The sequence below is a fragment of the Amphiprion ocellaris genome, chromosome 10 (genome assembly GCF_022539595.1).
Source record: "Amphiprion ocellaris isolate individual 3 ecotype Okinawa chromosome 10, ASM2253959v1, whole genome shotgun sequence".
NCBI lineage: Eukaryota > Metazoa > Chordata > Actinopteri > Pomacentridae > Amphiprion > Amphiprion ocellaris.
The window spans coordinates 15,522,492-15,550,030 of NC_072775.1; the positions used below are offsets into that span (position 1 = coordinate 15,522,492).

The window sequence follows — 27,539 nt, forward strand, 5'->3', positions numbered from 1 at the left end:
GAGTACTCACGATGTTTTTTATCGAAATATTAATATATTAATGCCGTCATAACCGCTATAGCACGAGGAAACATCAACCTGTGGAATGCACCTGTCAGTGGAGGGACTTTACTGATCTCGCGAGATTTCGGGGTTGCGCAGTGGAGAGCAGCCGTCCGCCATCACTGCATACAAGCTAACGTTAGCTAAAAACCACTGAGGAGAGCGACTGACAACAACATATCTGACACACACACCGACCTAGTTCCCAAAGGGGAGGTCACTGAGTTTCCCTGTCGCTTTCCTGGCGCAGAAAGCAAAATAGCCACTGCCTTTCATGTAGTCTTTAAGTCAACTTAGAAACGAAAGTCGTTCTAATTAATCATGTCCAACCTCAAAGGCCCCACCAAGAAGGACACCAAGATGAGGATACGAGCCTTTCCTGTAAGTATTTACCGGCTGTGGAAACGCCGAGACCCTAACTATGAGACTCGAGTACCGGGGATGACAGATCTTCATGCTAGCAACTGCCTGCTAACTAGCAGCTTAAACCATAACAGAACGTCATTGTCAAGCTAAAACAGCTATTTCCTGGACGAATTACCTGAATCACAAAAGCTATGTCATTAGCTCGATATATTTAACGTTAGGCGGTGTCTTGTTATGAAAGTGCCTTCGTCGTGTGTCATGAGCTAATGTTAGCATAGGTAAGGAAACTTCTTCAGTGAGACAGTAGCAAATGGAAGCTAGCTAAGTAGCAGGCCTGATATTTTTACCTGACTTGATCCTTGTTAAGTTGCTGACAACCAGCAAGTGTAATTCAAGTCGCAGTTTTGACAGTTGGTATTTAATGCCACCACACATTTGGTTCGGGTTGTGATGCATGACAAACAACGCATTGTCATGCAGGGTTAGCTTGAGAGCTAGCGCAACTTCACTCTGACGTGAGGCTAAAGTAAACATGCCTAAAGTAACTTAAGCAGTTAATGCTGACGTTGACAGCCGATATGTCTTCTACTAGTATCACTGTCACGCAGTAATTTCATCAACATTCACTCATCACTGGGCCGAATTGCATCCCCACAACCCAATTATCCACTGTTATGTGCACACTTGCCAAACTGCGGTATATGCAGTCTACCAAGCGTTCCTTGAACTCTTAGTGTATGTGAAATATACAGAAATACCTGTATATGCATGCAGGTGTATGAGTGGGTGTCCGGAAGGGTGAGTCAGAGAGCAGTTAAGTGAGAGAAAACATGTCTCATCTTCCTTCTCAAATGTTGCTCTTACACCCAAGTGCTACACTAGCTCATTAATCTTCAGTATAGCCACAACTAAAATTTTAATTTTGAGATTTATATAAATTGATTCCATTAAACATTTTGCACTTCTTAATGAGGCATACTCATTGTGTGATCTGAAAACTCTGATTGATACTTGGACTTGACCTGCAGTAAGGGCAGGTTAGCTAGATTCTTGTTCACTTGATGCATCTGTCCAGCCATTTTTCTTCTGATAATGATTACTAATCTGATACCTCTTTCCAAAATTAAAAATATCGTGCGTGCAACTAGTCAGGATATTTTTTGTAAAGTAACGTAGTGCCAAAAACTGGACTTAATGAATTAATGGAAGTGATACAAGGCTGAAACACTGGACATGTTGACACTTACAAATGAACATGAAAATAGTTCCTTTGTTTTCCTGCTGAGTGAAGGCATTAATGAGACTGATATGTGTATCCCTTTTTTCTGTCTTTCCTTCGGATCAGATTTGTATCAGGTTTTTGACCGGGGTTAAGTCAATAAAGTAATGCCCTGTCTTTATCTTAAATGGTGTTACATGTATTTGACATAATTTTCATGCATATGGTGAAAGATCCACAAAGTCAACCCCACTTGGCCTAAAAATAATACTTTTAATCTTACCTATCATCTTCAAATTAAAACTGGAGATGCTGGAAAGTTAACTGGCTAAAATGAATATATTTTTAGTGAGAAGTTTGACATTTCACCGAGGTAGAAACGTTTGACATCACTAGTTTCTACTGTCCCTCCTCTCTGTGTCCAGCTTTGTAGTTTAGTGACTATAATTATGTGTTCACACATTCATCATGTATCAAACCTACCTTTTTTTAAGTCAGGGTGTTGCCAGTATATCTGGTTACCTGTTTGACATCGTAAACCTTTTCATGCAGTTTGTTCAAGAAGAGGGCACCGTTTACATGGGGTCTGTTTTTGTTGTTGTTGCTGAACACTGATTGTGAAAATATTACCACGTGTCACTGCTGCTGAAATTGCTGGGTTGCCTGTTTCTTGGCTGATGCTTGATGCTGACATTTCACTTATCTTTCCTTTACCCCAACTGAAGCAACCAAAGCAAAAGCATGTTGTGTTGATTTGCATCACAATCTAAACATTACCATGTGCAGTTGTATATAGCTTTTTCTAACTGTTGCTGTGTGATTGGCTTTTGTAGCTCAGTTTTTGCTGCACATTTGACAGGAACTATGTGAAAGGTTGATGTCTCTGTTGCTGTCAGTCTGCCTACTTGTGGTGATTTGATCCTAGCTTTCTGCTAACTGAAGCTAACAGTTGATATGTTGCTCCATTCAAATACTCGATAAGGCTGTTATGAATTGTTTGTAACATTATCTGATGGCAGACAAAATAACCCAGGTATCACTTGTAGTGATCTTTTTAAGAGAATTCAGTCACAGAAATGTGAATTTTTAATATTGCTGCAACAATTTAAAACCAAAGCGTTATAATGAATGTCACACGTCTGTTCTGTCTAAAAGATTAGTTAAATTTGTGCAGTCATCCCTTTACAAAACTGCAGTGCCATTAGTCATTAACAATATAGAGTATATATTGGACCTGTGTTATGTGCATGGATGTTATTTTTAAAGTATTGCTAGTTTGCTAATTATTGCAAAGAATAGTCCTTCATATTACTGTTGTCACCTACTTATACAATGTAGAATAATAGACATTTTTCAAGTAAACAGTCTTTCATCATTTTGTCTCCTCCAGATGACAATGGATGAGAAATATGTGAACAACATCTGGGACCTTCTAAAGAATGCCATCCAAGAAATTCAGAGGAAGAACAACAGTGGACTGAGCTTTGAGGAGCTATACAGGAATGCCTACACCATGGTGCTCCACAAGCATGGAGAGAAGCTCTACACGGGCCTGAGGGAGGTTGTCACTGAGCACCTCATCAACAAAGTAAATAAACATCTTCTTCTCCAATAGGAATGTCATGATAGCGGAAAGCTTGTAGTCGGTACCAATACGATACAACAGCCAAAAATAAACAGCTGATCTGAAACTATTTCGCATCAACTCTTTGAATTGAAAAAAAAAAACTTGGGATGGAGCTTTCCGGTGTTCTGAAAGACATTAGTTATTTGAAAGTATACTGCACCAAAAAATTTAAAAACAAGATATTGTATATGAGTGCTACAGATTCACTTTATATGTTATATTTGCAAACCTGTTGAGTTGTATGTTAATAGTATCACTGACTGCAGCCGTGCAGATACAGTAGTACATACTATGTGTCAAGTTGCCATGGGAACCTATATTATACATAGATTATACTTGCTCCTAATTTGATGCCAACTCCTTTTTACACTGCTGGTATTGCAGCTTATAGAGCACAGATCAGAAAATTGATTAGTCTATTGGTATTCATCCCAGAGAACTGGGATTCACTCAGTAATATTAATTTTGATGTGGCGAAAATCTAAAGTGATTTCCACCTATCTTTTGTTACAGGAGAGTCAGACTGCAATGCACTTGTTTATTCTCATGCTTAAATACATGAGGCAAAAAGTTTCAGAGCTCCCATGTGCAGCTGTTGTAACAGAAATAACTGGTAAAATTAGTGTATAATAAATATAATAACTTAGACAATTAATTTTCTACCAGCATTCCTCTCTTGCCTCATTTTCAGTTACGGTTAAGTTTACCATAACACATTTTTACATTCATCATTGCGCTCTATGATCACAACTTGTGCCCATCATTGGTCCATTTTGCGTGAAAGAATAGTCACATGGCACGTCAGACATCCCTTTTTATGACAGTGTGCGCAGAAATGAATGAAGAAAACCTGAATTAATGAAGACCGTTAAGGGCCACCATAGTTATACCTATTACTCCAATTGGAGTTTTAGGCTTTGTGCAGTCAAGCTAAGCAAAGAAAGCCTGGTTAGATTGGACTTGCTTTGCAGTGCACCCCTCAGGTCATGTTTTGAGCTATTGCCACTTTTGCCTGAATATGCTCAAATAGCCTTTGTGAACATTGTGTGTGGAGCGCTGCTTCAACAGACTCTGCTCTTGCAGTTACCGAGCAGTTATGGTAAAATTTCAGAAAGTGAACATTCTAATGCCATGTTGTAAATATAAAGTAACGACTCAAACTCTCTAAGCTTAAATTCTGGGTACGGATCCAGATGTCTGCCCTTGAGGTGTTTACATCAGTTGGATGCTTCTCTCCGTTTGTTCAAATGTGACAAGGTTTGCATTTTGGCATCTCTACTTTATCCCTGATGATTGACCTGAAACACAAAATATCTCCATATGCAATTTTTGAAAAGTTCTAAGTTGCAGCAGACCTCTTGCTCCACCTGCATTTGCTGACGCCGTCCTGCAGAAATCCCAATCTCGAGTCGGCTACCTATGGCAGTTTCGATACTTTAGGTGCCTTTGGTACTATCAAGACCAAAAAATACTGTCCCTTATTCAGAGTATTGATATCAAGTTGATACTGCAGTCTCTGTTCTCGTGACATCCATACTGTCCAATACAGCCCTGTTGAAAATAACGTACAGAATGCTGAAAACACATGTAACTTTTTATATTTTCAGGTGCGGGAAGATGTTCTAAACTCTCTAAATAATAATTTTCTGCAAACACTGAACCAAGCCTGGAATGACCATCAAACTGCCATGGTCATGATCAGAGATATCCTCATGTACATGGTAGGTATTCTTCTGTGTGTTTTGTCATAGTTGTTTCATGTAATTAAATTGCTCTGCAGTTGTAAATCAATTATTGTACAAAAGCTCTATCATTTCACTATGCAGTTGTTGCTGTTGTTTTATTTTTTTAAGTGGGTAAACACTAGAAGTTGTCTTTAATTGTGTAACGTTTTTTTTCCAACGCAGGCCAGTTATGACATTTGTTCCATGTCATGAATATTTTTCTGCTTTTTGCGAAATAGCCTTTTATTTCCAACTGTTACCAACTTCCATCTACATCCTATTTTGGACTTTGATGGTACGATTCTGTTTTATTTGTGAACCCAACAATGAGGCTTTGTTCCTGTAATTATTTGTTTTGCTGGAAAACTGGCAGGACTAGTTGATTTTACCTTTGCCAGAACCATGTCCAGAGTGTGTGTGTGTGTGTGTGTGTGTGTGTGTGTGTGTGTGTGTGTGTGTGTGTGTGTGTGGTTGTGAGTGATTGAGCCCTCGAGATAAGTGCAAGTGTAGGCTAAACAATAGCATAGTCAGAACAGAGACTACAGAGCTCTCCTGGGGTCCATTTGTTCTACACTTTCCTCTTTCCTGTCCTGCTTTACCCCAGGCAGTTGGCTCTCTGTTGTTTTACTGCTGCTTGCCTCACTGAGACTGTGCAGGGAGAGCAGAGGCCGGTTTGTCTGTATGTGGATTAATGTTTTAGCTGGATTAAATTATTGACGATTTGGCGTGATCCCAGATTTCTTGGTTCTTCGAAACAGTTGTTGGAGTGGTTGTCACAGCAACATATCCGGAATGGCCAAACCTGCTCGGGAGTGGGTTCAGTGTAAACAAGATTAAATAACATACTTAAATGGAAATCCACCCGGCATAGGTGCACCCACTCATGCAGGAGGGCCAGTTGCGATCTGTACATTGATAACAAAAGAGGCAGTCGGACACTTATCTCTTCACCTGCCACATCACCTGTGGCCTCATCCCAGTGCTCAGATACTAGTCGGAGTCTGATGGCGTTTCCTGCTACAGCCCATTAGCCATTATGAATGAATGAAACTACAGTATACCTCATGGCCTTTGATAATATGCTATACCTATGATGCAAACAGCAGGACTGTCCAAGGAGGTAACTTTACCCAAAATGAAGTTAGCACTGCGACATCCTTCCAGTGGCTCTGATGGGGAAATATAATAGTGGATAGCTTCAGCTGGGGTCTAGTTTGGCCTAGATAATCCTTTCCCTCTTTGTGCCCTTTTTTGATTCTGTCCTCTTTATATGCTTTAAAGGTCCTATATTGTACACCTTTTCAGCAAATCACGTCCTTAGAAAGTGTCTTTCAATCTTTCAATTGAAAGTACTGCACAGATGGTCAATTTTACCATGAATGCAGCTGAGCACACTGTTCAGGAAGGAAAACTCTCTGTCCGTGTGACTTAATCTACAAGTTTATAACAACCACAAAACACAATACAATGAATTTTCGCCATATAGCACCTTTAAAAGAAAGAGAGCATTAATTGCTCAACTTTCATTAATAGTCAAGGAACGTCGGTATACATAAACAAAAATGTCTTTACAATAAAGTAGAGCTAAGTGCAAATGTTACATTTTCATTGCTTCTGAATGTATAAGTTGTGTCCCCTGTGGCTTTGAAGTTTCAGTTTGTTGACACGTACACATGAGTTTGATCATAGTACTTCTTTCTACACATGAAGTAACTTTTTTGCCCCATTGTTATGTCTTCTAGGATAGGGTGTATGTGCAGCAGAACAATGTGGAGAATGTGTACAACCTCGGCCTCATCATATTCAGGGACCAAGTGGTGCGCTATGGCTGCATTCGAGACCACCTACGACAGACGTTACTGGACATGATCGCACGGGAGAGGAAGGGCGAGGTTGTTGACAGGTATGCCGGAGTAGTGCTTCACAACATGATCCAAAGATTGCTGCATCTGTAGGATCACTCTTAAATTTTATATATTGTGATTGAATTAGAAAATCAGGTCCCATGCAGCAACTTTCTTAAATATTTGTCTTGATTATTATTTGTCCTCAATACATTGCAGGGGGGCCATAAGAAATGCCTGCCAGATGCTGATGATTCTTGGCCTGGATGGCAGGTCTGTGTATGAGGAGGACTTCGAAGGCCCTTTCTTAGATATGTCAGCTGAATTCTTCCAGGTAAGTCTGTGCTAGCAGCTTTGTTCTCTGTGTTTTTGTTACTATTGAAAATCTTCGTAATAAAACAGCATGCAATATCTGCCTTTTTCAGATGGAAAGCCAAAAGTTCCTTGCAGAAAACAGTGCCAGTGTCTACATAAAGAAGGTAGAGGCCAGAATCAACGAAGAAATTGAGCGAGTTATGCACTGTCTGGACAAGTCTACAGAGGAGCCTATTGTCAAGGTTGTGGAAAGGGAATTAATTTCTAAACACATGAAGACCATTGTGGAAATGGAGAACTCTGGTTTGGTCCATATGCTTAAAAACGGCAAGACAGAAGGTAAAAGCTTTGCTTCACTAAGGTTTTTTTTCTCTGCATTTGATTCTGATCATAATTTAGAAATAAAAATGAGCTCAAAAGAATTATCTTTTTGTTACTCATCATTTTTCACGTCTCATTCCCAGACTTGGCATGCATGTACAAGTTGTTCAGTCGTGTGCCAAATGGCCTGAAAACAATGTGCGAGTGTATGAGCTCTTACCTGAGGGAACAAGGCAAGGCTCTGGTGTCAGAAGAGGGAGAGGGCAAGAACCCTGTCGACTATATCCAGGTATGTTGGTTTAACGGTGTTTCTGAAAACCCTCAAAAGCTTTTTTAAAACTTAATTACTTGGGAGACTTTGCTTGAAATTTTTAAAAGAGAAATGTATGATGCCAGATTATATCAGCTCTTTGTGCCCTTTTCCTCCTCAACAGGGTTTGCTAGACCTGAAGACACGATTTGATCGTTTCCTCCTTGAGTCCTTCAACAATGACAGACTCTTCAAACAAACCATAGCTGGAGATTTTGAGTATTTCCTGAACCTCAACTCCCGCTCACCAGAGTACCTGTCTCTCTTCATTGATGATAAGCTCAAGAAGGGAGTCAAAGGGGTATGTGGCTTCTCAGAAAATGTTGCTCAAGCACAGCTGTAACATGTTGTGTTTTTTTTTTTGCAGGCATATACTTGGACTGTACATTCCCTCATTTTTGCCCTGTCTTGTTTAACCAGTTGACAGAACAGGAGGTGGAGTCGATTCTTGACAAGGCCATGGTGTTGTTCAGGTTCATGCAAGAAAAGGATGTGTTTGAAAGGTACTACAAGCAGCATCTGGGCCGTCGGCTGCTCAGCAACAAGAGTGTCTCAGACGATTCAGAAAAGAACATGATCTCGAAGCTCAAGGTAAAAGGAAAAAAACAGTTCTGGGTACAGATTTGTGCACATAATTGTATGTACTGTTCCTATATATCTCATATAACGGCTCTTACTGCCCTGCCTTAACCCTATTTAAAAACTTGCCAACAGTTTCAGCTCATTGTTCCCTGTCTTCATCCTTTGCAGACAGAATGTGGCTGTCAGTTCACCTCAAAACTGGAAGGGATGTTCAGAGACATGAGCATCTCCAACACTACTATGGACGAGTTCAGACAGCACATACAAACCACATCGGTAAGGCACTTTCAGAGAACAAATCAGTTCTAAACAAGTAACACATAATGAGACACATTTAACATTAATTACTATTGATGAACCATATGTTTATTTAGGAAAAATTGAAATGGAGGTGATTGCATCTTTATTCATTAGTGCATCAGAATGTTACAAAAGTAAACAATAGCTGTTGTGTACAAGCTATTTTGTAATGGAGATGTAAGAACTGGTTGGTTGTATTATCCCACATAATGCATTCTGAGAGGAATTCTGAAAAACTATCGTTAATCTCCTCCAGGCATCTCTAAGTGGTGTGGACCTCACAGTGAGGGTCCTCACGACCGGCTACTGGCCTACACAGTCTGCTACACCCAAATGCACCATCCCCCCTGCTCCTAGACACGCTTTTGAAGTCTTCAGACGGTAGTGCACCTGAATGTTTTGCTATACAAACAAAGGTTCATTGTCATTTAATGTGGTTTCTAGAGAACATGGTCCTTGCTTCTCTTTTCCAGGTTCTACCTTGCGAAGCACAGTGGCAGGCAGCTCACACTGCAACACCACATGGGTGGAGCAGACCTAAATGCCACTTTCTATGGGGCTATTAAAAAGGTATGCACTAAAGTTTAAAAATGCATCTTTTAATATTGAAATTTCAAAGCAACTCGTTTTCTTGAAGTTAACATTATATTTTGTAAGTTTAGAGTCTCACGTCCCTTCTCTTCAACCTTATCTGCAGGAGGATGGTTCGGAGGTGGGTGTGGGAGGAGCCCAGGTGACAGGTTCAAACACCCGGAAGCACATACTGCAGGTGTCCACCTTCCAGATGACCATCCTCATGCTCTTCAACAACAGAGAAAAGTGCACTTTTGAGGTGGGAACAGCGCACCAACTTCATCTGACCCTCTGCATCTCGCTCAACACAACTTAGTTGCATCTCTCTAAGTGGGGACAGAGTTTTTATAATAATCTGCATTCCCCTTTTTACAAAAAGATTCCCCATTTTGTCTCCTATAGGAGATTCAGCAGGAAACAGATATTCCAGAGCGAGAGTTGGTGCGAGCGTTGCAGTCTTTGGCCTGTGGGAAACCCACACAGCGAGTTCTCACCAAGGAGCCGAAGTCCAAGGAGATAGAAAATGGCCATGTGTTTACAGTCAATGATCAGTTTACTTCCAAACTGCACCGAGTCAAAATACAGACAGGTGAGCAAAGTTTTGGTATGATACACTATAGAGAGTATAGAAATATATAATGTATATAATATATAGTGAGAGTATATTTCATCTTAAGTCTGGGCCACTGTATGTCCACTACTGTTTGTAACACAATGTGTGTAAAGAGTTTAATTTCTAGAAATCTGAAACGTGATATCACAGATTTCTTTTATTTCTTTCTATACTCAAAGCTAAAAGGACTGTAATCGTATTGTTTTTAACATACTCTTAAAATAACTACAGCTTCAGTACCACTTGTACAGTATTTATCATCAGTTTATCAGATACGTTGGGTTCTGTAATTTAAAACACTACTTTCAGGTTGGGTGTTTTTTGTGTTTTGCTTTTTTTTGTGAACCTCACCTTTTCACTGTCACATTTTACCAGTTGCTGCTAAACAAGGGGAATCAGACCCCGAAAGAAAAGAGACTCGACAGAAAGTGGACGATGACAGGAAGCATGAGATTGAGGCAGCCATCGTCCGAATCATGAAGTCGAGGAAGAAGATGCAACACAATGTCCTGGTAGCAGAGGTAAGGAACTCACTTAAGAATCCAAATTTTGCTTTGCTTTGCTTCAATAAGGAACAACAGTTAAATTGCAGTTATTTTCCAATTTTTCCACTTCTTGATGCCAACTCTGAAGCATATTTTTATTGTGACTCAGTATTAAATCACATTGAGAGAGCAATCTTCAATGTTAAAACGGTACAGTTTTCTTAGATTTTGTGACTTTGTGTCCTCAGGTGACTCAGCAGCTCCGGGCACGTTTCCTCCCCAGTCCTGTGGTAATCAAAAAGCGCATAGAAGGACTAATAGAAAGAGAATACTTGGCGAGGACGCCAGAGGATCGTAAAGTGTACACCTACGTTGCATAGAAGATGAACTGTGGATGGGAGGAGGAAGAGACTGGACGGGGAGAATTGGAAGTGTTTGTTTTCTTTGGACTGTTGTTACGCATGGACTGGAAGTTTCTTTTAAAGACAAGCGCTAGGATCCTGATTCATCGCCTCTTACGAAAACACGGTAAACACATGAATGGGGAATGAAATCTTTGGCGCATTAAAAAAAAAAGAAAACAATCCATCAGATCTTCTAGATGATTTTTAAATCGGGCCCAGTCTTCCTATTCCCTGTGAGTTTTAATATGGATGGATCCAGCTTCAAGCTTTTCACTGTTTTACCCTTGTAGAGATCAAACTTGCAAAGAATCCCTTGGGAAAAATGTGAATGCTCCACATAATTTTTTTTTTTTGTTGTTTCAATACTGTATAAAAAATAATAAAATTCTGAAAAACAGCAAATGTGGATTGTTACAAAATAAAATGAGTATTGATGCTCTAGTTTGTCATAGAAATGCATTGATCATCTTCTACATTTGTCTCTTACTTATCAGTGTGGAAACATCTGTTTTATAATTTCCAAAGGAATTACTACATGTTATATTATTTTCACCCAAAGGACACAACTGTCATCTGGTGTTAAAATATTTTGTAACATCAAGAAAAGTATGTTTTTAGCCCAAAACGTCAGGGTTCAGATATTATAATAGATGATGACAGTGATTTTTCAATTAATACTGAACAGCGTTGTGCCATAGGTTTTGCAGCTGCAGACACAGAGATCACCTTTTCAGCAGACGTAATCTGGCAAAGTATCTACGGCACATCTGAGATGAAAGCACTCCGGAAACTGATGCAATTTTTCAAATGTAAACCAAAAATCAGAAATCAGAATCCCATAAACCATCTACACAACTGGCACATTTCATGTTTTTGATAAATTCAAATAAAAGCAGTTACTTAGTCTTTAATTTCTTTTAAGTTCATGGTATTTTCAGAACCAACAGTCCATTTGGCAACACAGGTCAATTTAAGTGACACTAAATGTAAATGTATCTATAATTAATGTATAGGATTAGGAGGTGTATAACACTAAATATGGCAAGTGTGTCACATTTTCCAGTAACTGCTCATGTGGTTACTAACACTTAAAAGGTTCAATGGCATGTGATGTAACAGAATCTAGACAAACTGAGGTCTGGAGGGGCTCAGAGGACCATTAAGATCTACATCGGGTTGTAACTGAATGGCTTCAGCCAGAGTCTCCAGCTGAGTGATGAAACTCTGGATCTCCTCAGCAGAACTGTGAGTCCAGGCCAGAGGGAGGTGGACGGGAACGCGTTTACGATCTGCAACACAAATGATCTGTCAGGACAAGTGATGGCGAAATCTGAATTCACCTGAGAAGGTTGAAGAAATTTGCTGCATAGCCCTGCTCACCTTGAAAGAACTGCCCGCTGCATGTTCTAGAGGCAACTCTAGACAGGGCCAACCACACAACTGTGTCGGCTCCTTGGTCTACGCTGCGCAGCCTGTCCCCCATCATGTGGTGAAACTGAGGCATTGATGAGCGAACAGCTGGAAACGGGAAGAAATCATTTGCAGTTACTGCTGTATGTGTAAGGTTAATATTACAAGCTCAGAGCTGGAAACATACAAAACTTTGTGAGCTCTTTTTGAGGAATGATAAATAAACGGATTGATTAAACACAGAAAGAAAAACCACAGTAATACAGTAATTTGCTGGCCAGTTGGGTTGCCCCCCTCCTGGGTCAGTACCTGGTGTATCTACCCAGCCTGGATGCATGACAGAGAAGTGAATGACAGGGTTGGCTTTGGCCCATTGCTGTGTCAGCACCACCTGCTGTCTCTGTGAAGAAACAACACATTGTTATAGTTCATTTAAAATCTCCATCTTTCCCTGGATGTCTTCTGTCTATCATATTCATGCCTTTAAATTTCACAGATTTTGCTTAGTAAAACCAAACCAGTGCAACATATGCAAATTGAATTGTCTCAGACAGATGCAGACTTAAATTTTTAAAAACGTTAGCCTCCTACTCTGGATCACATCTTCATCTCTCACCTTATTCTGCGCATAGATCATAACACCATCAAAGTGGCCCTTCTCAGACTGCAAGTCATTCACTTGGAGTTTCTGGACCAGCATGCCTCCCGAGGACACAGTGATCTAACAGAGAAAGAGTCACGTCACTGTGATTAGACAACAGCCACTCCAGCCTGGACAAAAGTGGCATTATGCTGTCCACATGATGCAGATGAAGACTCTGTTTGTACGTATTTGTGTAATCATACCACTCTTGGGTCACGGCTCTTCTGTAGAAGTGGTATGAGAGTCTGGGTGAGGACATACACTCCTATAGAGATGAGAAAAAGTCACAAATTTAAAAGTGTATTGCCGTTTGACACTCTTTTGACTGTTAGAACCAGGTCTTACCCATAGTGTTGGTGGCAAAGTTCTTCTCAAGTCCCTCAGCGGTCAGCTCCCTCTTGTGCACCATACAGCCTGCATTGTTTATCTGCCAAGGAAAAGAAAAGTAAAATCAAACAGTTAAGTCTAATCCATCCAATAGTATTAGCTTAGAAGTAAGGACTTAAAAGTATTTTGCCTACCAACACATTCAGTGATGGATACTGCTTCCTGAAGGATTCTGCAAACTCCCAGACTTTGCGTATCTGTGACATGTCCACAATATGGATGTATATTTCCTAGAATTATGAGGTAAATACCAATATTTTTCTCACATATTTCGATATTTGTCAATTTTTATTGCTATATATTGTCAATATGTTCAAATCTAAAGCACATACTGTATTCCCAGACTCATTGACGATGTCTGTCCTGGCCTCTTCTGCTTTATCTCTGTTCCTGCACACCATGTGGACAGTCCCACCTGGAAACACAATACCACCCTGATTTTCTATCAATATAAAATGTGTGACACAGAAACCACACCTCTCAAATTTTGTACCTTTCTTGGCAATAGCCATGGCTGTTGCTCTGCCAATTCCACTGTTGGCACCGGTGACCATAAAAGACCTTCCCACGACGGATACGTTCAGATCCTGGTGCTCAAAGTCTTTAGATGCTGCCTCATATCCCTTCCTAGAAGCAACACAGACGACACACTAATCAATATAGGTGTCAAAGTTAAGAGAGGGTGATTGATTTTTTTTTTAAAAAGACAGCTCAGAGACTGATCGAATCTGTTTGCCTTTCTCCATATTTTAACTCCAGTAGAGTCAGATGATGTGAATGTCATCCTCAAGACTGTCAATAGAACAATTGTAATTGTGCATAAAGGCCAGTTTGTGCAGTGATGCGTGCCAGACAGCGATCAGAGCTTCTGTTAAGCAGCCTTTAGGCTTAAATAAATGACATGAAAATCATTTTATACCCTATAAATCCAGTGATTTTGATAGTAAACACACTGATCTGACAATATAGAGTGTACTGAGTGACAGCCACCAAGCATCCCTTGACAACTTGCCTCTTTTTTGACTGCACATCTACTAGTATGTATCAAAGTAATGTTGTACTAACCTTGTGTACTGATGGATCCCGTTCAAAAACCAGATGGCATTTCTGTACATAGACATGATAGCAGATGTTCAACAATCCTCAATAAAAGTGCACCAGTTTTCCAGTCCTTGTGCAACACTGTGACAGACCAGAATCACATGAGGCAATAGGAGGAGAAGGGTACACTTGCTGCTCTCTACCGGCACTACGCTGGAATAACACTTTAAAAAAACACACCCTGACAGTGAAGTGATGTAAGTAAGTAAAGTTTGTCCAGCTCATTCATTAACGTACTTCCTGCAGTCACGTGGGTTAAAGTTTGACGAGGTGGTTCCCTGTAATACAAAGCTACAATAACCAATCCAGAGGGGCGGTGACGCGTCACTCCTCCGGTGGCCAGAAGGGCGGAGTTAACCAACTTCTACACCGACTCCAGTGGCTCGGAGGGTAGATATGTGTTTTACAGGACCGTCTGACCCCTTGTGAGGGTTAAATTCATATTTTCTAATCTTCTGATAGCGTTTGAGGCTCTTGGGTCAAAAATGGTAAGTGTTTGTTTGGTTGTTTAGTACGCATGACCGCTAGCTAGCCGCTTGTAGCTGCTCACCTGTTGCACCTGTCGTCGCTGACAGGTAGCTAAAACTGCCCCTCCGCACCACTTCCTCATACACCGGGGCTGTTAGCTCCTGTCGGGCCTCCAAGCAGCAGCTGTATTCTGTTTTACTGCGGGTTTTTTAATGGGGTTTAACTCATTTTTGACGACAGTCGGGAGCAAAGGTGTAGCTTTTTTACTCAGCCGGTCCCTTTAGTAAAACTGGTTTCGTCACTTTTCCGTCGACTTCTGCTCTACTGGCAGTTTAATGCTTTCCATAATAATTTGCCTGTGAGCTTTTTTTTTTTTTTTTTTTTAACAGCAGATAAACAAATACCAATGCAGTGGTTGATTTTATGTCTAAACTGTTTTTTTTATATAGCTCAAATTATCTGCATAATGTTCCTCCAGCTGTATTGTTCTCTTCTGTTCAATTCAACACAGTGGAAAAACTGGTATGTCGTCTTTTTAACGAGGCCAATTGAACTTTGATATTGCCCTGAATTTTTAAAAATGTTTTTCTTTAATGGTTACAACAGACAAAAGTGCAGCTTTGGAAATGATTGATAGACCACCTGTTTTCTTTTTACAAACTTCAGCATTGATAACTTCTTATGCTAATTCAATGCATATAAAAAATAAAAAATTGAGTTTCAATTTCAAACAAGATGGCTGAAAATAGTTTTTTCGGTAAGTTATTTTCTGGATAAGCTCTATATGTAAAGTCAACAGATAATTCAAACTAAATTACCACCCGACAATGCCTAAAAAGAGAATTGTGAAACTGCACAAGCCATAAAATCCCACCCAAAAAAGAGCCTATAATAAATCAGCTTCAACAAAAGAAATGTTGAATTTTATGAAGCAAAAAAAAAAAATAATTGAATGTCCAGATGCGCCTGTTTACATTACAAATCAGATAAAGCAGCTTTAACTGATCAAAAAATGTAACAAGACAAATACAGACAAAAAAATGAAATATCATGAATGACAGAGTTGGATAACAGACTCAAGAATGTCAGGATGAGATGACAGCCATCTTGGTGTTTAACGGAGAGGTATACAATGACAGAGTGATTGCTATCAGGCTTGGAATCACCAAATCAGTGGTCCATGACAAACTTAAAAGAAAAACACAATATACCCCCACCAAGAACCGCAACTGAAGAGGCAGAAAACTGTGGTCAAAGTGTTCTGATGATGATTTCCAAAGCTGCATACTATACAACAGTGTCATACATTTTCTGTATTGGTTTTGTGCAACATTTCACTCCAGCTACTTATTCTTTTGAAGCAAACATTAGAATGCAAGCATGTTTGCTTGTAGTTTAGCATAGCATGTTAGTTATTTCCAATGTAACTGGTGTTTAGTGGATTGCAACATGACGTAGAAATTATGGATGCACTAATGAGCCGGTGAGTGATAAAGAACTAGTAGTCTTTGCTCTCAACTACTTTTATGAGTTCTTTTTATTCTCTTTTTTTTGTAGAAAACTAGAGCTCCAATGAATAGTTGATTACTGACCAATTATTTATATGAATCGCCAGCTATCGTGATAATTTTTAAAAAGAAGAAACAGTGTAATTCCACGTCTAAAAACAGTTTGTCTCTAATTCCTGCTTCTTCTTAGATTCGAATACTTTCTAGTTTTTTTTACCCCTCCTCTTCATTAAGCTGATTTTGTTGGTTTGTGGACAAAATAAGACATCCTAGGATGTTATCTTAGGCTTTGAGAAACACTGATCTACATTTTCAGCAATTTGTGACTTCCTATAGGCCAAACAGTTGCTCAATTAATCAAGAGAATAATCTGCAAATTAATCTACTATGAAAATAGTCATTAGTGGCAGCCTTAAAAGAAATATTGGCCCATTTTCAACTCAAGTCCATTTATTTAATGAAGCCCAGCATCACGAAGCTGTCTAAAAAGGCTTTATAGCCTCTCCTACATCTGACAACCTCAGTTCTGACAAGGAAAAGCTCACCACAAGCCTCAACACAAAATACAGTTTCCCCTTAAAGCCTCTCTAACTTCAACATTGAAAGGAAGACTTAAAGGAAACCGTGTGATTCCGATAGAGTTGGGGTAAAATAAATGTCTGTTTTGATATACAGCCAAACCTGCTTAGTGCTTGGAAACACACTCTCTAAACATCCAAATTGCAGCTCCTTAGCTCTCTTGAAACCTGGAAAGGAAAGTACTTCTTCCTCAATTGTTTGTTGACCTTCACATTTCTGCCTGTTAAGCCTTTTTTTCCCCTTTACTAACAGTGTTTGTCCAGTGTAGTTACTCGTTAATGAGCCGTGCCAGCAGCAGTTCACTTGTTTGACCCTTAGTATATGTATGTGTGTGCGTCGGCTAGTTAATAATGTCCTTTACAATAACCGTGTGGACGTGTGTGTATTTGTTCATGCATCTTCACCGTCCACACATGCGTCAGGGTTTCCTCGCTGACAGTGTGATGTCTCCGTCTGTTAGATGCGCTTCCTGCTGCTCTTCAGTCGCCAGGGGAAGCTGCGTCTGCAGAAATGGTTTACGCCCATTCCAGAACGTGAGAAGAAGAAGATCATAAGAGAGATGACCACCATGGTGTTAGCCCGACAACCACGCTCCTGCAACTTCCTGCACTGGAAAGACCTGAAGATCATTTACAAGAGGTGAGTCCTACCTACACGTGTTTGCTTACGCTGCATAAATTATGGGTTATTCCATCTCAAATCTTTCGGGGCATTCTGCTTCACCATCCCTGATTCATTTGAAACCGTAAACTATGGATATTTAAAATGCTGTTTGTAAAATTTTACATTGATATATCAAGTACCTTCTGAGATATTTAATTTGATAATTTTTAAAAGGAGTGTCAACCAGCTTATAGCACATTTTTCATTGAAATTTGAGACGATGTTTGGGTGACAATATCTTTGTAATTATTAAAGATAAAAGCCAGATTTTTTTTCATATTTCAAGTCATCCATAATCAGAGACTATTTGATCTTTTTGTTCAATATTGCATATTCTGAATCAATGAATTGATGGGAAATATAAATCTAAATAAATATACAAATATCCATATTTTATGTGATAAAATTTCAGGCTAATCAGAGATGGTCGAGGCAGAAACTGTTCTAAAATGTTGATGGAATGACCCTTTTGTACACTAATTGCACCCACAGAGCCACTTGGTAATCATGCCTGTGTTCATTTGCCCTCAGGTATGCAAGCTTATACTTCTGCTTGGCCATAGAGAACCATGAGAATGAGCTGTTAGCCCTGGAGGTTATCCATCGATACGTGGAGCTGCTGGACAAATACTTTGGCAATGTATTTCACTCTCTTGTATTCATTATGTAGCTATTGCCTGAAGTGTGATGCTAAAATGTGGTGGCTACTTAAATCAAGAGCATATTTCTTGTGACCTGGGCTTCATATGAGCATATTTCATAAAAAAAATCAGTATATCTAAGTGTGTTCTGCGATGCAAACTCTCTGATTTAATAATATGTATAATAAATCAACATCTTGTCTCCTCTCAGGTGTGTGAGCTGGACATAATCTTTAACTTTGAGAAGGCCTATTTTATCCTGGATGAGTTTCTATTGGGAGGAGAGATACAAGAAACCTCTAAACAGATTGTGAATCGCTGCATCGAATCCTCGGACATGTTACAGGAGGTGAGTTGTGCTCAATGCAATACAAATGCACTGACAAACAAAACATTGCACCCGTGATGTGAGCATGTAACATCTGTTGCATGACTCAATGTACCGAAAGCAATAGTGACATGTTTTCAAATGTAGTTTAGAGATGATTACATCATTTTTTCCTTTAAGTTACGGCTGTGGGGTACTTTGATAGGCCCAGATATGTGAAATCGGTCTGATATGGGAACTTTGAGTTAATTTGTGTGAGTGTGAACTAGTTACGGTCATGTAGTGAGTTGAATTAACAATGGTGCTGCTGAGTCCCTGGTGTGCCTTTGTCTTTCTCATTGCTAAAAGGCATGTGGATATTAGCTGTTGCTCCCTTTTTTTTCTTTTTTTAATAGATTTATGTTTAGCCTGCTGTTTCTCTTACCTCTCTGTGTGCATCTCTTTCTCTCTCTCTCTCTCTCTCTCTCTGCCAGTATTATTGCGAGGGAGAGACAGATTTTCCTGGAACGTGGCGTAAATTGTAGTGTTTGGCTGACGCTTGCTGCCTTCCCTGTAGGCTCATGGCTCTGTGTGGTACGGTAGTTTAACTGGGTGTGTTGTTCTGTGCTTCTGAGTTGGGCTGACTAACACTTTTAATATAGAGTTGGATTGCGTAGACTCCCATTCATTTTGACCATTATCGCTTCAGGATGACAGCAGTGAGTGGTATGAGGTGGAGCTGTTTGGATGACCTTGAATATGGACAGAAAGGTTAGATGTTGTGCTTGTGTTAGTTACCTATCGTGTGTTGGTGTGCTCAGCACTTAATAGCAGGTGATGTGTAGATGCGTGCCTGTGAATATTAATTGTAATATGATCATTTTTTAAAAAATCTGAGAATCTAATGTTTCCCTGCTGTGCCTTTTCCTAGACCATGGAGGAGTATATGAGCAAACCTGCATTTTAACCTGTGGATTAAAGGGCATTGAAATAACAGCGGGGGAGGAATACAGGAGCCACATGTACTGTATATGAGTCAAACAAGTTTCTGAAATGGAACACGAAATTTACTTTGATTCTGCTGAACATTTTCAAAAGAAGGAGGGAAAAAAAAGGCATATTGAATGTCTGCGTACTTTCTGCCTGAAGCATGTCTGCATGCAGTTCCATTTGAGAGTGAGTCTAATGTTTTTTCTCAGTTGTGCATTCAAGTGAAAAATGGGAGAAAGATTCTTTTACACAGTTTGCTGTTATTGAAATGAAATGAAGTAGTGATAAAAGATGGGGAGGGGTTGAAAATCATAACAACGAAGTGATTTTACATTTATAAATGTCACATTTACATTTAAATCATGTCTTAATATATTGGAAGCAAATGATTACAGTCTGAAAAGAGTCTGATTGTTTTTTTTAAAAAGCTGTGCTACCACTCAAGTTTGTATCTCAAGAAACAGTCTTAAAAAACTCACGCTCCTGTGAAGTTACAATGTTTTGCTTTCTTATCTGCAACTAAGTGATGTTGGTATGAGACTGATTATGACAAGTTTCTTGTTGTTTAACATATTACATGTGTGGGGACTAGTAGTTTTTAAAGGAGCAGTTGCTAGCGTGGGTGTGAGTCAGTTTTTTTTATAATGTGCAATTTGTGCTGTGATGATTAAAATGTTTATTTTGATAAGCAGTCTGCTCCAAGAGATAATTTGTGTCATAACCGTGCATTTAAATGAGTCTGTCTATTCCCAAAAATTTTCCCTCAGTTTCCTCTGAAGGTGAATACTGGCTATAGTGTGTTATGTGATTTTTAATAAGGCAACATAACTCAGCAAGAAGAAAAATAATACCGCTGATGCTTTATTCATCTGTGATTGATCACACATTATTGAACATGTACAAAATGGTTTAAAAATGAGCATACATAGCACAACCACTGGTAGGCCAACAATACAGAGCTTCGCAGTATGAAAGGGTCGGAAGGCAGGCGACGGTCTGATATTTAGACTTGGAAATAATTATCCATAATAATAACATTAAATCCACTAACCCTGAATATATCACGAGTCACGACAACACTCGTTCTCAGCCCAGCACACTGCCCCAAACCAAAAAATCCCCATAATTTTCTCGATGTACTCCTGTCATCACACTGTATGTTTGTGTTCCCAAAGGCCCAGTCAGCATTATACTTAATCATTTACATGTAATATTCACATATGCAATTGAATAGTTTGACAGAGATGAAAAATAAGCAGATTTTTTGAACCATTACTCAGTCGATTATAGTTGGAAAATATAGGGCTGTTTTAATGCTGTTTACAAACACCATTCATGTAAACAAACTTTGAACAACATCACAAAACTTTGAATAATTTGATTTCAAATTTGGATTACTCTTTCGGCTAACTGGCAATTTCAGAGTGACAACAGGTTCACATCCAAATCAAAGTGTTCCTTTAATCTCCTGTGGTATCACTATAATATTTCCATAAATGTTCTTGCAGCAAGTAGGGACTGGCATTTTTTTTTAAATATATATGTAGATTTTTTTTTTAAATTTTTACAATTACATCTGACTTGTAAGATTGCTATAGTTCATTTTCGTTGAGGATGATATCAATACCAGCTATAGTTCATATAATAGAAATTTGTAAACTAGATCACGTCCACCAAACTTTATTTTTGAGACAGTATAAATACTATATTCATAATTTCGTGCGTCTTGTAGGGGAGGATCTGGCTACATCCCGGCCACTGTTTTTTCACGGTGCTGCTTCTCCTCCTCCTCCTCCTCTTCATTCACGGTCTGTGGAGCCGAGGTCTTGGCCGTGATCTCCTCTTTCCCCTGCATCTCCGTGGGCTTTACCCTCTCCTCTGTGGCCACCTCGGTCTCCCTCTTGGCCACTGGCCTTTTCTCAGCGTCCGCCTGCCCCAAGTAATCCTTCATGGCGCGCTCGTACAGCTCGTAGGGGAACTGCCCCTTCAGCTGCGCCTGGGTGTCCCTCTTGGTGATGGTGTTGGGGTACTCTGTGAGGATTTTGGCCGCCAGATAGGTGGTCACCTCATCTTCCACGTCTCCATCATCATCATCCTCATCATCAGCAGCAGCAGCAGCACCGGCCTGACGCTTGAGGGGCATCTTGTTGAGCTCGGATAAAAACAGATTCTCCCTGCGTCCGGATGGAGGCGGGATTTTAACCGGACCTGAACTCACAGCAGGGTTGGACGCCACTGGGATCCTATCTGAGGATGGAGAGGTCTTCATGGGTCTCTGCACAACAGGATACTCGTTACTGATCGTCTCCACCCCGATGATGTCCAAAAAGTCCTCTCTGTCCATGTCCTCCGGGGCGGGGGCCTTGCTCTTCAGCGGCAGTCTGCGGCTGAAGTACCTGATCTTCGGGGTTTGGCCGGCCGTGTAGCGAGCTGGGGCTTGGGGGTCACGGTGAAGCTTCCTGAGCTCCTCCGTGAGCAGCATATCGATAAGGTCCTGCGGGGGGACGTGGAGCTTCAGAGAGAGCTCCAGCAGCTCCTTCACCGTCCGGGGGTCCACAATGGAGGGGCGGATCAGTCTCTTTCTCTGCTCGCCGGTCTTATCCCTCTTCTGCGTCTGGTCGCTCATCTCCAGGACCTTCAACAGGTAGTAATCTACCAGCTTGGTGTCATCGTCAGCCTCCTCCTGGTTTTGGCTGGCTCTGCGCTGCATCTCCTCCCGTTCTGCCTCCTCCTGGTCACCGAGCGCTCGGTCCATTTCCTCGTGGCTTCCGTTCACCATCTCCTCCGTCTCCTCCCTCTCCTCCACGGGCACCCACTCCTCCCCTCCGGCCACATCTTCGTAGGCCTGGTTTCTCAGGCTGATCCCGTCCTCCTCTTCATCATCATCATCCCCGAACACGTCTCTCTTCTGGCCGCCCATTGTGGGCATCCTCCCGAGCTCTTCGAAAATGGAGCGCAAATTGGCGAGGCTCTGGGGCGTGTACTGCTCGTCCAGGTCCTCCGTGGCCCGCTTGGAAGCGTCTGTGTTCTCCTCGTCCTCAAACATGAGCGGGTATTTCTTGTGGGATCTGGGGAAGTTACCGTAATCTACCGGTGCGCTCTCGGGGATTTCAGTGTCTTTGGTGCGGTGCCTGTGCGTGCGGCGGTCGTTCCTGGGCGCCGATGCGGGGCTCTGCTTGGCGTCTTTCCCGGCCTGATCCTGGAGAGACTTGAGCAGAGCTTTCATCAGCTGCTCAGCGGTAATGTCCTGCCTCTGCATGCCGGGGGAGGGCTGGCGCTCCCCGGGACCCTCGTCCTGCTGCGAGGCGAGCTGAAGCAGGACCCTGAACTTGTCCACTTCATCGTAATCCACGGGCTCGGGTCGACCCCCGTTCCTCTGCTTCAGGTTCTCAATGTACTCCAGGGCCTTGATCATGTCGGAGCTGGGTGGGTAGGCACCCGGCTGGCCCTCGCTCTCCCCGCCTCGGAGTCTGTAGTGGCGGGGGAGAGACGCAGTCTGCACGGCGCATCCGTTAAGAAGGAAGGCGAGCAGGACCACGGCTCCCCCCGCGGGCAACTTGTGGTGGAAATGCAGCATTATAGGCAAAATGTATTACCTGCGAAACAAGAAAGTGAGAAAAATGAGTGATCAGAAATTTAAAGGAAAGACTAAAATCTCCCAGCAGTTATCTCGGGTGTGTTTTGATCCGGGATTTGCCTTCCTATCAGGGAGTTACGCTCCGCAAATTGAATGATATGATGCTGTGCGTGAGGAGATACATTCGCATCACTCGATGAGTCACTCCCCGCGTTGTTATGGGCAACCTCAGCATCCGATTTCCTCTCAACAACATGTACCTTAATTTAAAAAACGATGTCTTCCTCCTCTATTTTTAAACCTTACTATAGCAACAACTCAATATAGTCTCCGATTCTCGAGGAAGCGTTCAATCACATCGATCACATTTAATTCTAACATGAGATGTCGTGATCTGCGAAGAGCCGCATGAAAACAAGCACGATCCTCCAATCTAACGCATTTAAACATTTGTTTGTGCATAAAGGACAATAATAAAGCTATGAAATGTGTGTTTTACCTTTGGCGATGAAGCTCAGACAGCAGTAAAGGTGTATGGCATCTCCTCAGATCTGTTCTCTTCTGGTTTCAGCACTTGGACAGCTCCCCCCTGTTATATGAGGCGACACCTGACCAGCGCGTCATCACACAACACACGCAATAGCCGGTCCTAAAAAATCCATATAAATGATTCAGGTTTATGATATGGCATACTAAAGAGTATTAAAAATAGCTCTCTGTGCTGTCTGTTGCACAGCAGCTCCCTGAGAAAGATCTTCACGAGTGAACAGGGCTGATACTGCTGCTGCATATCTCACAGTGAACAGGATGTTTATGTGAATCTTCACTCATCTGAGCATTAAAAATGTGCAGATTTTTCTTAAAAGGAGATTTTAAAATGTTGGAATTCAACTCCACTCATACAGGCAGCAATTTTGTGAGACTGTGTCCTCTCAAAAGATGCACACCAGATGTGCCAAAATCCCAAATTTCCTCTTCTTGGTCATTAAAAACAACATGCATTTTCACTGGTATGTAAAGAGTTAAACCCTCTAGCGATGACTCACAGGCTAAAACCACCGCGGAGTTGCTGTCGCAGTTCAGCAGCCCTATCTCTCTCTCTTTCTCTTTCCCTCTCCGCTGACAGAGATGGTGATAAACACCCTACTGTCGGCTGGGGGCCAAAGCTCCAGCATTCCGCAGGTTGACAAGATAAAAGGGCCACGGCAAGCCAGCTGCCGATAAAAGGTCACGGATGGGTAGTGACAAAGTTTATGGTGAGATCAAAAGCCTTGTTTAATGCTTGGGCAATCTTTTCAACCATCTATCATCCATTGAACATCTAGAGTTATCATTTCAAAGAATGGAATCTTCATTGCCAGCATACAGTAAATCTATCAGCTGCACTGTAGGCTGCAAGGTGATGCTTTAGAAACACTTAGACGCCATATTTTCCCTTTCAAAATGCAATTTCTCTTTAGAAAGACTTTTGTAGAACCTGATAATGTATTTCCTCTTAAAGAAAATGTTAAGTCAAATTAGTATAGACTCACCCACTAATGAAAACTCTTGTTTCGTGTTTTCCCTGTTTAAGTCCTTGCTGATGTTCCCCTACAATCCCAGTGAAACACGTTAAATGCTGATTTTATCCTCCCCGATGCCCAACCAAGATCTTAAATCCCTTTCAGAGCCTCTTTAGTGAATCTAACTATCTGCTCAGTGTACCTCTGACAGCCCGTACACGTTAAAGCTCTTCCCTTTCAGCCCTGCCTCCCATTTTTATTGCACATCTAATTGCCTTCAACTTCTGCCCCTTGTTTATTCCGTATTTCCATCCTTTTCATGTAAGTAAAAAAGTGCCCACTTCATCTTGTCACCTCGCCCTCACATACTGCGTGTCACCATCACAAGGAGGACACGTCGACAACGGTGGAGGTGCTTTTTAATTTCAACGTGCCATCAGCTTCATGCCCTCTTAGGCTTAAGAAGAGTCAGACAGCCTCCTGACATTAAAAGACATATCCGCCTCCCTCGCTGCTGCTGTGTGAGCTGTTTGTTTAAGTTCATTTCAGTGTGCGTTTGTGCAAAAGACAGTTTGCAGAGGAGAAATAAAGCAGAATCACAGATCAAGAGGCTGGTAAAGCAAGAGGCAGATACGGAGAGGCGTGGTGTTGTTTGTAAGATGTTGTATAATCCCTCAGCATCACTCCTCTGACATCAGCTCTCCTTTCAAAAACAGCTTCACCCCGAGGGGCAGCTGTAACTTCAGGTCACAGCAGCTCGTATCGCTTAGTAGAAGGGTTACGTTCCCTTGAGCGGCCATTAAGAAATGGATGAAACAATGTAGGCTCTTTGATGTCTATCAGTTTTACTGAAAATGAGTAAGCATGTAGAACTGTGCGAAGATGAAATGTTGACCTCACTTATCGGTCATAGCATTGACCGATGAAATTGTGTTGCTTGTGTGCAAGAATAAAACATGTGTCACAAAGCAAATGAGAGCTGTGATACATTTTTTCCACAGCTCTGGAGCTCTTAAACAGGCACAAGCTCACATTAGTCAGAAATGCTCTCATGTTGTGCTTTTGTTACTGCTAAAAATATTGTCATACGGCTGCAGCATGTGTCAGTAAATCATTACACAGAACAAACAAAATTCATTTTAGTGGGATGTGGTATTTCTTTTAACTTATCTCTGCCGGCGTCTAAGCTGTGGGTCAGTCAGGAAAGTGTCTTCTATTTAGATATCACACATATGGCATGCTGTTTATGTGTGTGCGTTTCAGTCTGTCAGTTTTTTTTTTTTTTTCTGCTGTTGTGTAAGTTAACCCCCCTGGGCACTGTAATGATTCTGAGTGATAGATCAAGGTTTCTAAATTCAAATCCCAGCAGGGCTCTGCTGGTGAAGGATTCACTGACTGCATCTGTAATTCCTCTCTGGGGCTTGTGATGTGCTGTCTGTGTGCATCGTTGTGTACAGACAAGGCGCTTCAGACATTAAAAACAAGAACCGTCTCAGTGATTGGTACTTTTGCGTCCCTTTTCCCTCTGTCTCTCTCTTTATCAATGGGAATTACAGCGGGGAAGAGGGAAAATTATGCCAATTAAATTAGAAGTCTTTAGTGCCACTCACTCTCTCATTGACTTTGTTTCCTGCCTCATATTACTTTGATGTTCTCTTTCCTTTGCTCTCGTTCTCACTCTCAGTATCTATCTATAGAGATGACCTTTATTACTAGACAATGCATAATAATTTCTGGCAATGTATTGATGGCATGGATTCCCTTTTCTGTTTCTACAGTGGCATGTTGCTGATATATGTTGTCTTCAAATAATGATTTAAACTGCATGAAGTTTAAAGTGGTGGAAAAAAAGCACTCAAATACCATTGCAAGCACCAATACTGTGATGCATGTATTAATTTCCATTGTTATGCTGACGACACTCAATTGTATTTATCTATGAAGCCAAATGAAACTAATCAGCTAGCTAGACTGCAAGATTGTCTTAAGGACATAAAGACCTGGATGACCTATAATTTCTTACTACTAAATTCAGACAAGACTGAAGTCATTGTATTTGGCCCCAAACATCTTAGAGAATTGCTTTCAAAGCATATAGTTACTCTGGATGGCATTACATTGGCCTCCAGTACTACTGTGAGGAACCTCGGTGTTATCTTTGACCAGGACATGTCCTTTAACTCGCACATAAAACAAATCTGTAGGACTTCCTTTTTCCACCTGAGAAATATTGTGAAAATCAGGAACATCCTGTCTCAGAGTGATGCAGAAAAACTAGTCCATGCATTTGTTACTTCTAGGCTTGACTACTGTAATTCCTTATTATCAGGTTGTCCCAATAGCTCTCTGAAATATCTACAGCTGATCCAAAACGCTGCAGCCAGAGTACTGACGGGAGTTAGCAAGAGAGATCATATTTCTCCTATATTGGTTTCTCTTCATTGGCTTCCTGTTAAATCTAGAATAGAATTCAAAATCCTTCTTCTGACATATAAAGCTCTTAACAACCAATCTCCATCATATCTTAAAGACCTGATAGTACCATATTATCCTAGCAGAACTCTTCGCTCTCAAACTGCAGGCTTACTTGTTGTTCCTAGAATCTCTAAAAGTAGAATGGGAGGCAGAGCCTTCAGTTATCAGGCACCTCTCCTGTGGAACCAGCTCCCAGTTTGGGTTCAGGAGGCGGACACCCTCTCTATTTTTAAGACCAGGCTTAAAACCTTCCTTTTCGACAAAGCTTATAGTTAGGGCTGACTGGGGGACCCTGACGGGGTATGCTGGTGTTTTCATTTGCACAACTGACTTCCCCTCTTGACGTCCCTTTAGTTTGCCCCTAGTTATGCTGCTATAGGCCTAGGCTGCTGGGGAACCTCTCTTGATGCACTGAGCCCTTCTCTAACTACCTATGTATTTACTATATATACCATTATTGCATTACATTCACTCTGTTTCTTTCTGTGTCCTTTCTCCGAGTGTCCCTGGTCCCAGAGCTGGATGCTGGATGCTTCAGATGTGTGGCTGTGTTTTATGGTCCT

The 27,539-nt window shown here is 41.1% G+C and overlaps 4 protein-coding genes across 8 annotated transcripts in view; 2 read left to right on the forward strand and 2 right to left on the reverse strand.

Moving 5' to 3' along the window:
- Window positions 1–168: 168 nt before the first annotated feature.
- Window positions 169–11,166, forward strand: LOC111577295 (cullin-3-like). The gene is made up of 16 exons (XM_023283477.3): window positions 169–423; window positions 3,018–3,215; window positions 4,862–4,975; window positions 6,721–6,881; window positions 7,042–7,156; window positions 7,248–7,476; window positions 7,602–7,747; window positions 7,893–8,069; window positions 8,189–8,359; window positions 8,519–8,626; window positions 8,907–9,031; window positions 9,124–9,220; window positions 9,348–9,482; window positions 9,626–9,812; window positions 10,212–10,357; window positions 10,570–11,166. Exons 1-16 carry the CDS (start codon window positions 364–366, stop codon window positions 10,699–10,701), a joined length of 2,301 nt encoding a protein of 766 aa, XP_023139245.1. The 5' UTR covers window positions 169–363; the 3' UTR covers window positions 10,702–11,166.
- A 355-nt stretch (window positions 11,167–11,521) lies between these two features.
- On the reverse strand, window positions 11,522–14,514 carry LOC111577299 (dehydrogenase/reductase SDR family member 12-like). Of its 2 annotated transcripts, none has more exons than XM_035954323.2 (10): window positions 14,231–14,514; window positions 13,659–13,792; window positions 13,498–13,580; window positions 13,300–13,362; window positions 13,124–13,205; window positions 12,982–13,043; window positions 12,752–12,856; window positions 12,445–12,535; window positions 12,106–12,243; window positions 11,522–12,014 (listed from the first exon to the last, which is right to left on the reverse strand). In XM_035954323.2, the coding sequence occupies exons 1-10, from the start codon at window positions 14,284–14,286 to the stop codon at window positions 11,848–11,850; spliced, it is 981 nt and encodes a 326-aa protein (XP_035810216.2). In that variant the 5' UTR covers window positions 14,287–14,514; the 3' UTR covers window positions 11,522–11,847. The 2 variants fall into 2 exon arrangements, with proteins under 2 accessions (XP_035810216.2, XP_023139266.2); XM_023283498.3 differs by having other exon boundaries at window positions 13,300–13,395; window positions 14,231–14,509.
- Window positions 14,515–14,592: 78 nt separating this feature from the next.
- Window positions 14,593–27,539, forward strand: part of LOC111577301 (AP-1 complex subunit sigma-3-like) — a 45,403-nt gene continuing 32,456 nt past the window's right edge. The window contains exons 1-6 of one of the 4 annotated variants that reach the window (XM_023283504.3): window positions 14,593–14,754; window positions 17,282–17,460; window positions 18,016–18,124; window positions 18,337–18,474; window positions 19,142–19,203; window positions 19,364–20,113. In XM_023283504.3, coding sequence (XP_023139272.2) covers window positions 14,752–14,754; window positions 17,282–17,460; window positions 18,016–18,124; window positions 18,337–18,474; window positions 19,142–19,183 — 471 coding nt within the window. In that variant the 5' untranslated portion in view covers window positions 14,593–14,751 and the 3' untranslated portion in view covers window positions 19,184–19,203; window positions 19,364–20,113. Of the gene's footprint in view, window positions 14,755–17,281; window positions 17,461–18,015; window positions 18,125–18,336; window positions 18,475–18,926; window positions 19,111–19,141; window positions 19,204–19,363; window positions 20,114–27,539 lie in introns of those variants that run through there. The other 3 variants (XM_023283505.3, XM_023283503.3, XR_004848442.2) reach the window with 3 other exon arrangements.
- LOC111577296 (secretogranin-2b-like) overlaps window positions 20,260–27,539 on the reverse strand; it is a 47,296-nt gene continuing 40,016 nt past the window's right edge. Inside the window, exons 2-3 of the mRNA XM_035954309.2 lie at window positions 23,499–23,548; window positions 20,260–23,018 (exon numbers count right to left, since the gene is read on the reverse strand). Coding sequence (XP_035810202.2) covers window positions 21,167–22,999 — 1,833 coding nt within the window. The 5' untranslated portion in view covers window positions 23,000–23,018; window positions 23,499–23,548 and the 3' untranslated portion in view covers window positions 20,260–21,166. The remainder of the gene's footprint in view (window positions 23,019–23,498; window positions 23,549–27,539) is intronic.